The sequence below is a fragment of the Acanthisitta chloris genome, unplaced genomic scaffold (assembly GCF_000695815.1).
Source record: "Acanthisitta chloris isolate BGI_N310 unplaced genomic scaffold, ASM69581v1 scaffold1509, whole genome shotgun sequence".
Taxonomy (NCBI): domain Eukaryota; kingdom Metazoa; phylum Chordata; class Aves; order Passeriformes; family Acanthisittidae; genus Acanthisitta; species Acanthisitta chloris.
Window position 1 is genome coordinate 10,373 of NW_008692885.1, and position 15,227 is coordinate 25,599.

General features: G+C 39.6%; 1 protein-coding gene across 1 annotated transcript; it reads left to right on the forward strand.

Moving 5' to 3' along the window:
* The first annotated feature begins 3,504 nt into the window (after positions 1-3,504).
* Positions 3,505-14,461, forward strand: CEP57L1 (centrosomal protein 57kDa-like 1). The gene is made up of 10 exons (XM_009082828.1): positions 3,505-3,646; positions 5,458-5,637; positions 6,218-6,339; positions 6,769-6,885; positions 7,157-7,234; positions 8,952-9,050; positions 9,757-9,834; positions 10,003-10,172; positions 11,824-11,968; positions 14,246-14,461. Exons 1-10 carry the CDS (start codon positions 3,505-3,507, stop codon positions 14,459-14,461), a joined length of 1,347 nt encoding a protein of 448 aa, XP_009081076.1.
* The last annotated feature ends 766 nt before the right edge of the window (positions 14,462-15,227 follow it).

Below are 15,227 nucleotides of genomic sequence, written 5' to 3' on the forward strand. Positions count from 1 at the left end.
CACCTCATCACTCCTGGTGTCAGTATGTACTCAGAATTGCTAGGGACATAACTTTTCCCTTATTAATGTAGTAGACTTTATATCCTTTTTGTAAGGACATGCATATCCGTAGGTGAAATAAATCACTTTGAATTTACTACCTGAGTGTGTGTGTCTGTCCCGTTATCTTGGAATCCTTGATCCCTGGAACACCCATGCGGATGCAGTGTATGTAGGAACCAGATATTTTGTGGCTTTCTGTGTAAAATAGCAATGTGTATCTGAGCATTATCACTACATCCACCAACACAGGCTGGTCCAGTTCTGGTTAAAAAACCCAACTGTTTTTTTAACCCAACTGGTTAAAAAACCCAAAGGGCCAACTCCAGATATGAGTTGCACAACACAAGTGCTTCACCCCACTCACTGTTGTGGTGCTGGCTGCTGGGGGGGGAGTGAAGCATTTCTTCCTTCTTTCCCTCCCCTCTGCATGTAGCTGGGGTATTTTGTCAGCCTCTGTTTAATATGCATACTTCTCTCTTGGCTGTTCCCCAAACTGGAAGGAGTGCACTGATTTCCTCAACGAAGGGCTTGTCTAAACAACAGTGCTATGGCTTCTTTAACGAGTGTTGTTCAAATTCTAAATCCCCCTAAGCCTTGTGGAGTCACATTAGAACAAACATCACCATTTGGGAAGCAATATCTGCTTTAAAGCACCTCTAGGGCTGTGAACCAGGTGTCCCTGGTAGGGTGCAACAGAAGAGTGGTTTAAGCTTGCAATGAACGTGGGCTGTATAAGACTTCTTATAAAGCAAACCTGTTTGTGATGGTTTTATAAAAAATTAAATATTTGTGAAGGGAAAAGTTGATGGTAGGACAGTTGACGTCCAAGCATACGTCAAGCTACTTAATTATTTCCTGATAGCTTTCTTGTTGCAGTGGGCTGGAAGTGGCCAGGTTGTTTGGGGATGTCTTGCTGGTGTGGAGTGCCCTTTCCTGATGCATCTCTTTGCCTGAGGTCTGCCGTGTTGTAGACATTACTCCTGTGCAGGATGGTTGTTATAAACTATATTTACCTGCTAAGATATTAAAGGACTCTGGAGCACCTCTACTTGAGTAATTATGCTGACAGAGTCTCTAAGCACTATAGCAACCATTCCCTCACCCTACTTCACACAGCCTCTGCGTCTGAGGAAGCTGTGGTAAGGCAGGGCGTCTGTAACTATGTCTGCAGCAGAGTTTCTGCAAACACAGGTGTCTTGGTCTTGTGGTGTTTTCTTTCACACCCCTCGTTAAGCCTCCAGCTGCAGGATGTGTGTTACCCTCTGCTGTGCTGGCCAAGTTGGGGGTTTTGTGCTGAAGCTCACATCATATTAGCTGGATCACCACCACTGGTCAGGTGAGCTGACCTCTTATCTTTCACTTTCCTCTTGCTTTGCTTAGGGAACTAAAGGGTTTTTACTTCTCTGTCTCCCAAATAGGTATCTCCCGGGTCCCCCCACCTTTGTGTTACTGAGCTTGTCCACAAACTCACAATTTTTCTGGTGTTTTATTCTCTCCCCCTCCTATTCGTTATTTGCTTCGGATCACTGCCCTCCTACAACTGTCCACAGAAACATCTCCTTGGAAACAGCAAACCTTGTTTATGTGAAAGTAATAAGGAAACTAATTTGTGTATAGCAGCACAGGCATGCAAGAGAGCCATGTTCCACTGGAGGATGTTAGAAAAGCAAGTTTCTACTCATGCAGACTGCTGAGGTTGGATAGCATAAGCAAAAAACACTTTCTTTGTCTGGAATTTCCAAAGTTGCCCTCCTTTGTTCACAGCAGTGCTAGGAAGCTTGTTGGATGTGAATATGCTTATTTTTATGGACCTTTTTTGCTAGTCTTTTTCATCAGCAACATGTAAGGGTTGAGAAGCAGTGGGAAAATTGGTAAGTCTTGCTTCTCTCTTATTTTGTGGAACACTGTGCTTGTGCACCATGCTGTGCTAGGACCATCTCTCCTGACTTGGGCCTGACCACCCCTGTGGCCACAGGATTTTCCTACCCATATCTTGATTTATGTTCTTTCTCCTGTTACTAGACACCCTTGGGTGACTTTCTTGGGAACTAATATCTCTAAATAGCCTTGCCCAAGTGAGAAGACTGTTCCAGTTGCATGCCTTGTATTTTAAATTCAAGTGAAACTATAATTGTTATATCACTGAACCTTCAAATAAGCTGTTTTTCTGTTAGCTGAAACTGTATATACTCTTCATTTCTTACACTGTATCAAGTGAAATCATAGAAACATCAAGGTTGGAGTAGTGCAGCCATTGAGTTCAACCATTAACCTGCCACTCTGTTGCAACTCCTGAACCATATCCTCCAGTGCCAGAACCAGATGCCTCTGAAACACTTCCAGGGATAGTGACTGCACCACCTCCCTGGGCAGTCTATTCCAGTGCCTGAACACCCTAACAGGGAAAACATTTTTCCTAACATCTAATCTGTCTCTCCCCTGTCTTAGATTATGACCATTCCCTCCAGTCTTCTCCCTGCAGCCATGGCAGGAGAGACATCCCCCAGCTGACAGGAGTTGCAGAAAGCCATGAGGTAGCCATGAGGTCACCCACAAATATCTGCCTTTTTAAGTTTGTAGGAAATTTGATGGACTAGTGTAATATTGAGGTGGAAATACAAGAGTGAATAATATGCTTAAATAAAATAACTTTTAAAAATTATTGAATCCCCCAGGTTCTTGAAATGCTTGATACTACTTTGCTAGGTAGCTGCAAGATGGTTCAAAACTTGCTTTAACTTCCCAAAGGTTGTATATGCCTAAAGCACTTTTTGCAAGTTTCACTGTCCATGTCTAGAGCATCAAGGAAAATCCCTGACAGGGTGTGAACTGTCTTCAAATGTGCTTCTGATAAAGTAAAGAATGTGAAAGGGTGGGGCAGAAAGGGAGTGGAGAAAAAAGAACTTAATCCATATGCTTAATTATGGGGAGAATGCTGAGGATATTGCATATTAAATATCCTTCTGTTATCTCAACACCAAATGTGGAGAACTATGTATTGTGTAACAAAGTCTTATGGGAGAAGATGGGGAGAAGAGCACTAAGGAGGCTGCAAATGGAAACATTCTGTAAAACTTGGAATGCTTACTCCGCAGGGAGCACTGAGAGCTGGACACTGAAGCCTATAAAATAGTAGAAAATGCTGTTAATCCTTGAGTTTCAAAAGGACAAAGATCAGCATAGGTTATTAGAAAGCACCAAGGAAAATCTTGGAAAATGTTGTATGATCAAAGAGCTATGTTTACTGTTATGAGAGGCATTGTTTTGGAAATGCACTAAAATACAGGATTCGTCTGGATGTGTGGATTTTGTTTTGTTTGGGTTTCTTTTAGTTGTTATTCTGGTGCACATGATCTGGTTTGATATAAACAAAGCCAGGGACGGCCCAGTGACATACTTTGAAAACTGTTACATAGTCTGTTAAAGAATTAACAGCATTAAATAGCTCTATCTCTACAGGGCATGGATTCTGAATCAAATAACAGTTTCATAGGAAGCTTTATTCAGCCACCAGATCGGATGCATCCTGCAGCCTTTGCTTATAGAAAATCAAAGAAGTTGGCAGCAGTTGGTGCTGACAGGCCTTCTGTCCCAAATAACCAAGGTAAAGCCAAAGCATGTGCTTCAAGTGGTCTTTTTAATTGTTCCATGTGAAATCTCTTGAGCAAACTCCCCACTCTGTTTTACACAGTTCAATGACTTGCTGCAGTTATCAGACTGACATTGAGACAGGATGTATATGTGTCCTGAGGGAGTAGTCTCCTTGAAGTTGTATGTCTGGAATGGAAACCTCTGCAAGGCTTCTAACATCCTTATAAACTTTGGCTTTGAAATTTGTTTAGCTTAAAATGGTCAGACTTCCTCTAAAAGCAAAGGAGAATGCTTCAAACTCGGCAGAAGCGATTCATGACTTCAAATACAGTGCAAAAAAGATCATTAGTATGGTACACTGACTTGTAATTGGCTTTGCGTAGTGCTATTTGACTCCTTCCAGCCTAAAATCACTTCTAAGGCTTTTTGTGTGGTATGATTCCTTGGGAGAACTTTTGAACAACTCAGACTCTCAGAAAAGTTAGCAATATGAAAGTTAGTCCCTGTGAAATGTGGGTCCACTATGGCTGTTAATGTGCCTTAATGGGTGACTACTCTCTGGAGCTCCCAGAGCAAATGCTTAATGGGTGTCTACTCTCTGGAGCTCCCAGAGCAAATGTTTGGTGGCTTAGCATATCTGGAGAGCTTGATGAGTCATAAGGATATCCATACTTGGACTTACTGTCATGGACAACTTTGCAATATTGCACAGTTGTAGCCTGTGAGTGTGCATGTGATCATTGTGCTTCACTTCAGAAAATCTGTGACTTCTGTACTAATCTTTTACCATACAGAGTTTGGGGTTTTTTTATTAAGCTGAACACAGTTTAATGTTTAAGTAAGGAAATGTTTGGCATATCAATAGAAAGATGGAAAATGTAGTCCCACTTCATCTTTTTGCACTCTGGTACCTGCTTTTTGTTTTGGTTTTGGGTGGGTTTTTTTTCTGTTATGGGGTTTTGTTTGGTTTGGGGTTTTTTTTAGTGGGTCTGTGATAAGCTGATGAAAGTTGTTATGGAGCTAGCAATATTTGATGGATATTCCTTTAAAGAGAGAATAGAACAGGGAATCAGGACTTATAAAATGTCAGAAAATAAGCTTGACTTGTTACAGAACATGTCTTAAACTTCCACGGATGTGTATGCTTTTTGAGGAGCTAGTAGACCTTTCCTTGTAGCTGAAATTGCAACTTTTATTTTTGGCATAATTTTGACACATACTGATTTGAGACTAAAAGCAAAATCTTGCAGATGTATTTTTGTGGTTTAAAGAGTCATCAAATACAAGAAATTAGGCATTGAATTGTCTCCTTTTGAAACAATAAAGTATTTATTTGTAATAATATATGTATAAAATATGTAATAACATACATCCTCTACTAAATTGTACCTTTGGTTCTGATTTCTCCCCCTGTGCTTTGGGGGAGAGTTTGGATTTTTTTTCTCCTCTGTCCAGACCAGTTGAATTGCACCAAACTTATGACCTCCCTTGGATACCTGTGTTCCCTGCTTCTATGTAAACAGGAGTCCTAGAGTTTATTATACTCTATTTGCCACGATTTCTTTGTGCTTGCCACCATTTGGAGTGAAAATAGTTTTACTCACAGAACCAATGTTACCTTGGTTATGCAGGAAACATTTTCTCCCATATATATTCTACAGATGTTAATGTACAGCTGAGGAATATAACTGATTTTAGGTGTCATCCTAGGAAGAAAATTTAGGTAGTATATTGCAGTGTGAAGTGTTTTGTAGTAATGATCATCATCATCCTCACAGGAACTGTTACTTAAGGTGTAACTGTTGGCATTGTTTGCTTTGCTAGCTGTAGTGACAGCCCTGAAAACTCTTCAAGAAAAGATCCACCGACTAGAGCTGGAGAAGTCACAGGCTGAAGATAATCTGTGCAGCCTCTCTGTAGCAGCTGCTCAGTATAAGAAGGCCTTAGAACGTGAGTCCTATGAAAAGAACACAGCACATCAAGAACTGATGCAGCAAAGGAAAGGTATTTCTTTTGAGTGATAAGGTACAGCCACAGCAACTCTAAGTATATAATCCAGGGAGTGTTTGTTCATTTGGAAAACCTGCTAATTATTGTGGCTTCCTTTCACTTTTTTCCTTCAGAACTGGGGAAGGACAGAAGCTTGATAATTGTGGATCAAGTTGATATCTTTTTTTCTATATATTAACCAAGTATTGCATAACCCATAAAGCTGTTTTAAAGAACAAGCAGGTCTCAGGTGGTGTGTTTAGCTCCTGCAATAAGCAAGCAGCTGCTTACATAACACTGCTAACTTGAGAAAAGATAGGAGAAGGGAAGAAACCTGATTCTGGTTAGATATCTGCTGATACAAATCAAAGTAACTGCTCTGCTCACACCTTTGGAATTCAAATTAGGGACTAGCTCTGGAAAAACATTTTGATTCTCATGTCTTATAGATAAAATACATTTTAACTGCATGACTTGTTCAGACTGAAAAAAACTGTTCTTTCACATTTTGAAGGCAGAATTCCTCAATGAAATGACAGTTTGGCTAAATGCATAGCTCCCTTTGCTGTACCAAATGTCTTGTTTCTCTCTGTAGATGCAAGTGTGCAGCTAAATGCAGCACAGTCCCGCTGCTCCCTGCTGGAGAAACAGCTGGATTACATGAGGAAAATGGTTTGCAGTGCGGAACTGGACGAGAAACTGATTTTAGAGCAACAGGTGAAGCCCTTTAGCATATTAGCAAAGTTGTGATATAGTTCAAAAGTACAGAAATGTGCAGGATCTGGATTTTTGTATGGCCATTGTTCTTCCTCAGCTCTGCTCAGGGTGGTAGCAAACAGAAGCAATTTACTGACTGGTTGACTGATGACAACCATTCAATAAAGTGTATGATAACTCCCTGGGTGGAACTCCTAATGAGCAAAACCTTGCTAATACTTGCATATTTGGTAGGCAAAAAGGCTGCTGGAAATTTAAGTCATCTTTGTCTGCCTGGTGTTTTTCATCACTTTGCAATTTAAAAAATATGAAGTTTAAACTAGTTAAACACCTTTACTGTAGTGTGGGATGTTGGGTTTTGTTATTTTTTTTTTCTACCCGGAACAGTTTCAGTTAGCTGCCAACTCCATTCTTGCTTATTTTTTCCAGGCTCAGCTTCAGACAGAAGAAGGTCAGAACCAGTTGGAACTGCATACAAAACTTGAAAAGCTTGAAATACTAGAAAAAGAGTGTCTTAAGCTTATGGCTACTCAGACAATCTCCGAAGTAAGCATGCATGGAATGCCAGTCTCAAAGTAATTTCATGTAATTTTATGGCATACTATTAATAGTACCAAGTTTTGCAAAAGTTACCTCTGTTAAAGCATACCTGACTGAATGCCACCTTGGCGTTGTTTGCATGAGTCTTTTGTCAGTCTGGGCTTTAAAAATTCCTACAGTCCTGTTTTATCCCACATTACAATTGCAAGCTCCTTCAGACTTCTGATTCAGCATGGCAAACTGAAGCATGACTAATCATTCCTGTCTTCAAATTCAGGACAAGATCAAACACTTAGAAGAAAAGCTTTGTAAAGAAGACCATCAGCATAAGCTAATACAAGACAAAACTGCTCAGGTAGACTGAAAAGGTTTTGGTTTTCCTTATTTTTTAGGACTGAATAAAGCTATTCTCTCTGTTCAAAATATCCTTTTTGTATTACATTTAAACTCCACATGCTTGTTAACCAGGGAGAACTCCTGGAATACTACCTAGACCAGTTATAAACTATATATAAGAAAGATTGCCACGTATGTTGCATATCTCAATGAAGAAAAATTCCACTTGGGTTTGTATTAATGATACAGTTCATCAGCCTCAATGCTGCTTTAAGTGATCTAGGTAGAAAAATTCTAGAAAATCTTCAACTAAGCCAGATAACCTTAATTTACAGTATCTAGAAAGTGTTTCTATATGAAACCTCCTACCCCAAGTAAGGTTGGTTATTGTGTTTGTCTTCCTCTTTTTGTTACATCTATTGAAATCTAATACATTGGGCTGTACTTGGAAAAGTCTTTAATCAGTGATACTGTTTCATTGTTTGTTAAATAAGAGCTTGAATAATTCATTATTCTGTGAAGCTGTAATCAGCTCGTTGGGACACCATCCATCTGAGAGAGGAATATTTGCCAAAGAGAGCAAAATCAAAGGAACCTTTTGTTAAAAGGGCAAAGTAGTAGTATTCCAAACCTCAGCTGGCAGAGAAGTAGCAGAAGAGAGCAGCTGGGACAGGGTGAGGGGAATGCAGAGCTGAAGAGTAATATTGAGAGAACCTAGCCATAAGCAAGACTGATGGCTTGAATTAATTCATCACTGCTGTCTGCTTTTATACTTCAGCCAAGTATGTTGAGCTCTCATCAATCCAGGAAGCTTTAAATAAGATGCAGATTGTAGCCCAGGTGTCTGACCTCCTCCAGAATCCAGCAGAATGGAAGAGTTGAAGGTTTTTGGGTTTCTTGCTTAAACTGATTGCTGCAGAGCAGAAGGCCTAGTATGGAGATTTTGTCTTCTGAGAAACATAGTAAGAATGACTCTCCCAGGGCAGATAGTCTGACTTCAGCAGCAGTATAAATATTTTCTTAAGAAAGGACTTAGGTGTAGTAAACTGGGTCCTAAACTAGTATTAGTACCATCTTGGTGCACTGCAGTGTGGATTTAGGGCTGTTGGATCTGGGTTGGGAAGCACAGGGTGTGGGGTGGTTCACTTCCTTTTGGTGACAGAAGAGCCAGAATATTCTCACTTTAGTGCTGGACCTCCAGGATTGTTCAACCAGAACTGTTACACATGCCAAAACAAAGTCCTTATCCTAAGCTTAATTGGGAATGATTATTATCCTGTTTATTACAGGCCTTGATATCCACTTTGAACTACTGAGCAATCTGAGGATTGTCCAGTAGGTTTAACCTCAATGTTACACAGACAGGCTTAGATTTTATGTCCCCAGATTGTAAGAGCCAAATGTTCATCTCATTTGGATTTTATGATCAGATCCCCAGCATGTGGCAGGATTGGCTTATGTCAGTTGCTGGTTGTCACAGTGGAAAAGTACAGCTGCTGCAGCTGAATATGAAAATGAGGAATTCTAAGACAGAGCTGCAAGATCTGCCTGATACCCTGCCTTCCTAGTAATCTCTTCAGTTTTTGAGAGTAGCTTATGGCTCCCAAGCAGGACAGTTAATAGTGCCCTTAATTGGTTCTCATCCATGCATGAAAGAGGGAATTAATTAAACCAGGTGATTTCATACTTCTAATAGGACATTAAATGGTTGTTTTCTTTTTTGATTATTCCCACAGCTTCAAATGGGCTTTGATACAAACAGAATTTTGATGTCTTCGATAATATCTCAACATGAACCTGAAAAAGAAAATGGGAAGAAGCCAAAAACTAAGAAGGTAACATGGAGATTTTTATTAGCATATGGTTGCTGATAGTATCTGACTCACACAGAGATTGGAAACTGTGAAAAAAGGTGATGTAGGAGGAACTCAGTTTGTCTGCTGCACTTTACTCCATTTCCAAAGTGACAAACAGTGCTGAATAACTCATCTTTTATTTCCTTTTCTTTGGTAATTAAAATGGTGCTAGGGCTGGTAGCACCTCACTGGAAAACCTTCCCTTACCAGCTTAACAGTAACCTCTGTTACAGTCTTACTGCCATTCCCCATGTCCTGCCTTAGCTGCCTTTCAGTTCATCTGGCAAAATTAGTTTCCAAAGGGGCTTTAACTCAGCATCTTAAGATGGTGTGTTTTGGGGAGATTGCTGAGATCAAGAGAATTGACTTTGCAACACATGTTACAGATCAGTCAAAATTTTGCAAGTGTGGTTTTGAAAATTTAAGTTCCATTTCTTTAACATCAGCCTAATTGTCAAACTATGTGCTACATGCATATGGAATAATATATACTTGTCTCAGCTATTGGAAAGTCTTATTTGTTACACATACAGGAGGGAATCTTATTGTTTTAAACCAGAGGGGACTGCGGTTATACATTTCACTGTGTGTTTATTTGACTTTTACTTATTAAAAAAATAAAGTTTAAGACTGTCCTCTTGGGTCAACAGATTGGAATTTGTTGTCTTACATTTTCTTATGGCAGAGAAATCCTACAGTGAAGAAAACACACCTTTCACAATTACATGTAAAGGCTGGTGAACTACCTTTTGTGGCCGGGAAGGTGAGTGACAACAAATGTTCTCTCTAAAGTGGCGTGTACAGTTTGAGTAAGTCTCTTTGCTGTAATTGTTAATTACTTCTGTAAACCACTTCATCATTCTTCTCTAAGTCCATCAGCTCCAGCCACTCTGTTAGTGCAAACGTACAAAGTGTGTTGCATATTATGAAGCATCTCAATCCATACATCTCATCACGAAGACAAGGAGGAGCCATGTCTGGGATTTCAGGACACAGTGCACTTTCAGAATCTGTATCCTCTTGTTCCACATCACCTCCTGCCACCAGAACTCTTTCAGACCTTCTGTTGGCCATACAAGATGAGCTGAGCCAAATGATCTTGTGAGTACTCATCCCTGGTGTTAGGAGGAAAAGTGACTTCAGTGGTAGCCCTGGGAAGGTACAGGTGTGCTGTAGTTGAGCCTCACCTGTTTTGAGTGTAGGACTATTGTTGACAGAATGACCTGAGCAGGTTGGACTGGTAGGATTTTTCTCATTCAAAAAATTCTTTCTACTCTGCTGTTTAACTGGTCTTGTGAACAAGCAACACACTCTTCAGCTGGGTTTTTCTGCTTCCATGTCCCATATTTAAACAAGCTGCTACTGAAATAACAGCTGCAGCAAACGAAAAATCTTTCAGGCCTGTGCTTTTTAGAAACTTTAAACATATTCTGAGATCTATAGAATGGGCCAAAAATGTTCTCCTAGAGAGGACTGCAAATGTGGTGTTAATATTGAGTAGACCTGCAGGATGCAGTCAGTCTGGGGGGTGGAATAGGTTAGTACAGCTGTGACATCAATAATCCTGTCACAACATCTATCCTGTTCCTTTGTACTTGCTCTTTCTGTGTTCTCTCCTTATGTGTGTACTTGATGGATCTTTGTGCTGAGTCAGTCTGGTGTTCATATCCTTTGCTTCTTGATAGCAGGAGAACTTGCTGGTCCTGTAAGGGGCTTGTGAAAGAGGCATAGTGTCCTGCCAGAAAATGGGCAGGGTGTGGAAGAAGCTAACACAGTAGATGGGAGTGTGTGTGTCTTTCTAGCCACGCAAGTAAATGTGGATTACAACTTGTTGTGTTCTTAGGCCTCTTCCCATTAATGCAAGCTTGTAGAATTGTGGGCCAAGCTATGTAGCTGGTCGCAGTAGACATGCCAACACAATGAGCTATGGTTTGAACAGAGGAGGATGTGTTGGTTAAACCAGTTAGGATGGTGACACTGATTTGAAATCTTTGATGTGGCAAAGTTTAAACTGGCAGGCAATCTCTTCTTCAAAAAGCAATGTTTGACATACTCATGGCAGTTCAAGGACAGGCTTTTTTTTATATAGCAACAACCAGTTATTTCAATTAAACTGTCAAGGAGCAGCAGTTACCCAGAAGTCTTGAAAGAAGCTGTGACTTTTGTAAAAAGGTTCCTTGTCTGAGAGAGGGTCTCTGGTTTCCACTAGTTCAGATATCTAGGTGTCAAGAAGATCTACACAATTTCTTTTAGTTAAGCTGATTAATTTGATTACCCAGCCCACTTTACTGCAAATCTTTTTGAGTAGAATATTTTAATTTGAATAATCTGTCAGAAAAATTGTTACTTGAATCTACCAGTTTCAATGATGCTTTTCTGTATTGCACTAAGCTTTCAAAGTCTGCACTAAATTGGGCAGGAAGTGAAAATGCTGTAGAGCATAGCTGCTGTTCATTTTCAAAAATCTCATTTTGTACACTATTACACATGTAGTTGTTATGCCTGTGGGAAGAGCAAGAAGTAAGATGCCCATCAGCTAAAAATCTGAAATGAGAAAATCAGACACACAGGAAAACCCTTTTTCATGTTAATATATTCCAGATTAATGTGTATTGTGTGAGAAGGTAAATCATGCTAAATTGCTGTACTCTGGACAAAATGGCTAGTGACTTCTGCAATGCACTGAAAGTATTGAAAGAAATCCTGGAGACTGTGTCATGAATACTTAGTGTGCCATTCTCATCTGTAATAGTGAGCATCAAGAACTTCTGAAGCAGATAAAGGAGACTCAAGACTCTAAAGTTCGTGAACACCTGGAACGGGACCTGGATTGCCTTGTAAAACAAATGGGGATTAAAGGACAACAAATATCCAAGCTGAAAAAGCATCATGCTACTGTAAGAATAAAATGTAACTCTCTAGCTGGTAACATTCTCGTTGAAAGGCTGCCACAACTCTGCCTCCTGTTGTCATCAGCTAGAATGTCACTGGAATGTTTAAGCCAGGGTGTTCCAGTATGGGTGATTATAGTTGGACTGCAAGCTCATGTTCTTATGTCTCCACTTCCTCCTTTTGGTCGAGAGAAAGTGCTCATAGCTGGCAGCTAGGGATGTGTGCTAGTGGGAAAACTTCCTGCCCCGTGGCAGTTCTGCAGTGGAGAGCTGGGCTGCTCAGTCTGTCACTTCTGCTCACCACATTATGACAAACTGTTGAGATTTCATTCCCTTGTGTCTTGTCCCTCTGGGAAATGAGAAAATAGAAACTATAATTCTTGTACAGACTGGATTAAATGTCAATTGTATTACTGAAATATTGAAGCTTTTTATTAACTAAATAGTCTGTTGACCACAGCTTCTCCGAAATCATAGCCAGACAAGGCTTCCTGTTTTGTTTAACCCCTAACCTGTCCACATTCTCTCTGTATTTAGTTTAGAGCCATAGAAAACAACTTTCCATACATGCCCATACAAAATCACTCTTCTGTAGATGAACAGCTTAACTCTTTTGTAACAATTTGTTTTGGAACTATGACAAAAAAATCAGTCCACAGTCCTGTCTGGTAGTTTTCTGTCCTTCCATGTTATGTTTCAGGACAAGTAGACTCAGTAGACTCAAAGATTAAGAACTTTGTTTTTGCAGGAAAAAACCCAAAGCTCAGTGTGAGACCTTATGAAAGGAGGAGGAGATAATTTAAATCTGACCAATTTTATTCACATTCATTCTTTGATAATTTTACTCACTCAAACCTTTTATTATGTCAAAGCAGATGTATCAGAATTGCATGGTAGCAATGTGGACAAAGGGTGTTGATGTTTGGGTCCTTACTGCCTCTCTTGGCATTGTCAACTGTTTTTTGGATAAATCTCTTATATTGTTGAGGAGCCAACCATTAAGGTGCTATTCCTTGCCTGAGAATCTGGCTGACTTCATACTCCAGGAACTGAAGACACTGGACAACAACTCCACCTTTGTTTCTTTCTTTTGCATATCTTTATGGCTGCAGTTTGCCTTTGTTTTGGGATGATGAGGAGTAGCACATACAATGTTGTGCCACCTTGTTGTCATCCTTGCCTATTATCAGGGTGCAGATCTTCTGGCAAGTCATCTGTGCTCTGGCACAGCCTTATCAGAGCACACCCTCAGGGCTGTGATGTAAATAGTAATGTCTGTTTGATTACTGTCCATCATGCCCTGGTTATTGATACAGGCCATTCCTGTAACTCCTTGGCCTATATGTTTTTTTCTGGTGCTTTTGCACACAGACATTTCTATTTACATTTTGTACAGACCAATCTTAATATTTCTGATGGATATTTCTGCCTCCAGAACCCATCATACTAAAAATGCCATGGTAATCTCCGGGTTTCACAGTTAATAATATGGTCTAGAGTGCAATTAAAGTGAGATATTTTTAGAAATGGACTTAAAGCCTAAATTGGCATTTGGAATGCTTCCAGCCTAATTTTATCTTTGGGAAGTGACCTTTTCATGCCAAGTGCAAGTCAAGACTTATTATTTGACATTTAATAAAACATTCTTTAGCAATCAACCCTATTTATTCTGTTTTCCACTTTTGTCAGGAGACTTCAAAGCAAGATGCTTAGATACAGTAACCAATAATAAATAGCATACCTCTTAGAGGTTTATTGAGCTTGGCGTTTTTTATTAGGGCAGTACAATCTGAAATGCAAAAACTGATGTCAATATAGGCTGGTGACAAGTGATATTCCATCTCTTTCAAGCAAGCATTTTTACCTTAGGGAGCGATAGACTTCAACAACCTATTGAATGTGGGTGAAGTCAATTTTCTGTAATGCTTTCTTTATGGGCAAGGTCAGTTTTCTGCAGTGTTTTCTGTTACAGTGAGATGACTGTGTAAGATTAGTAAGTTGAAACTTTTTTTTTTAATGTCCCTTAGACATCTCTAGTTTGGAGTTTGGTAGAAGTCCAGTAAACTCTACAGCTGCAGGTCCTCTGAGTATAGAATCTTAGAATCATAGAATCATCTGGGTTGGAAAAGACCTCCAAGGTCATCAAGTCCAACTCTACCATGGTTACTAGACTATGGCACTAAGTGCCACATCCAGTCTCAGCTTGAAAACCTCCAGGGACAGTGAATCCACCACCTCCCTGGGTATGTATGTAACACTCTAATCAGTAATCTTTCTTTCTAGGTGCAGAAATTAAAGAGAAAAGCTCAGAAATTGAAGCAAGGAGCAGCTCATGTGAAACTAAAGTGTGGTGACCCAAAGAAAGCAAACGAGATTGCAGTCAGTGCAAAGGAAAGTATGTCTAAATCTTGTCCTGGGCAGAAAAGCAGAAGCTCTCTTCAGCTGCTAAAAACTGTGAGGAAACTTCAGTCATCTCTGAAAAAAGATGTTTTCATCTGATATTAATAGTTCTGAACTTTGCTATGTTAGAAGTTTTTGAAATTGTCTGACATCTAGTAAATTTTTAGTTGCACAAAATGCCTTTTAAAAACCAAAATGCATACATATATAAGATAGACACAGTATAGATATAGACATATATTCTAAACTCCCTACTCCCCAGTAGGTCAGTTTGTTCACCTCTAAATTAACTTTCATGTAGGGCAGCTATAAATTAACTACACTTTCTTGTAATGAAGTGTTTTAATGGACTAATGGAATGTTTGCTTGTTAACTTGTCAAATAAAATTTTATTCCTTTTTTACACTTAAAATATATGTGATCTTTGTTGTCCTGTTCCCCTCTGCTGCCAAGGAGATACTTAGGACTTGCTTTTCCAGAATGACATGGTCTAGTGCTTCTGTACAAATAAACCCAGCAGCTTTCCTTCTTCTAATAACTGAAGATTCAGATCATTGCAACTGAGCCAGAAATAGATGTATTATCTCTCATTTATGTGTTTTCATTATTAATAATGTTATTACTCTATAAGTTTTATAGATAATCTTAGTATTAGGGCTGGAAGCAAAACCCATGACTTGGTTAAACCACAACAACGTTAAGAGTGTTCTTGATAAGTGCATGGAAGGGGCCACTACCAAAAGCTTGGGTGCTTGTCTTCTCATCAACAGAACCTCCTTCTAGCACAGTATACAATAACTGAGCTGTCATAGAGGAGACCTTGAACTGCATACCAGTACCTGTTGTGTCATTTGTATAGTTATAC

Bases quoted from the DNA above. Each gene is read 5' to 3' on its own strand.
- CEP57L1 (XM_009082828.1), top strand. From the start codon at position 3,505: ATGGATTCTGAATCAAATAACAGTTTCATAGGAAGCTTTATTCAGCCA. The intron at 9,835-10,002 runs GTGAGTGACAAC...CATATTATGAAG, and splicing joins TACCTTTTGTGGCCGGGAAG to CATCTCAATCCATACATCTC. The intron at 11,969-14,245 runs GTAAGAATAAAA...CTTTCTTTCTAG, and splicing joins TGAAAAAGCATCATGCTACT to GTGCAGAAATTAAAGAGAAA.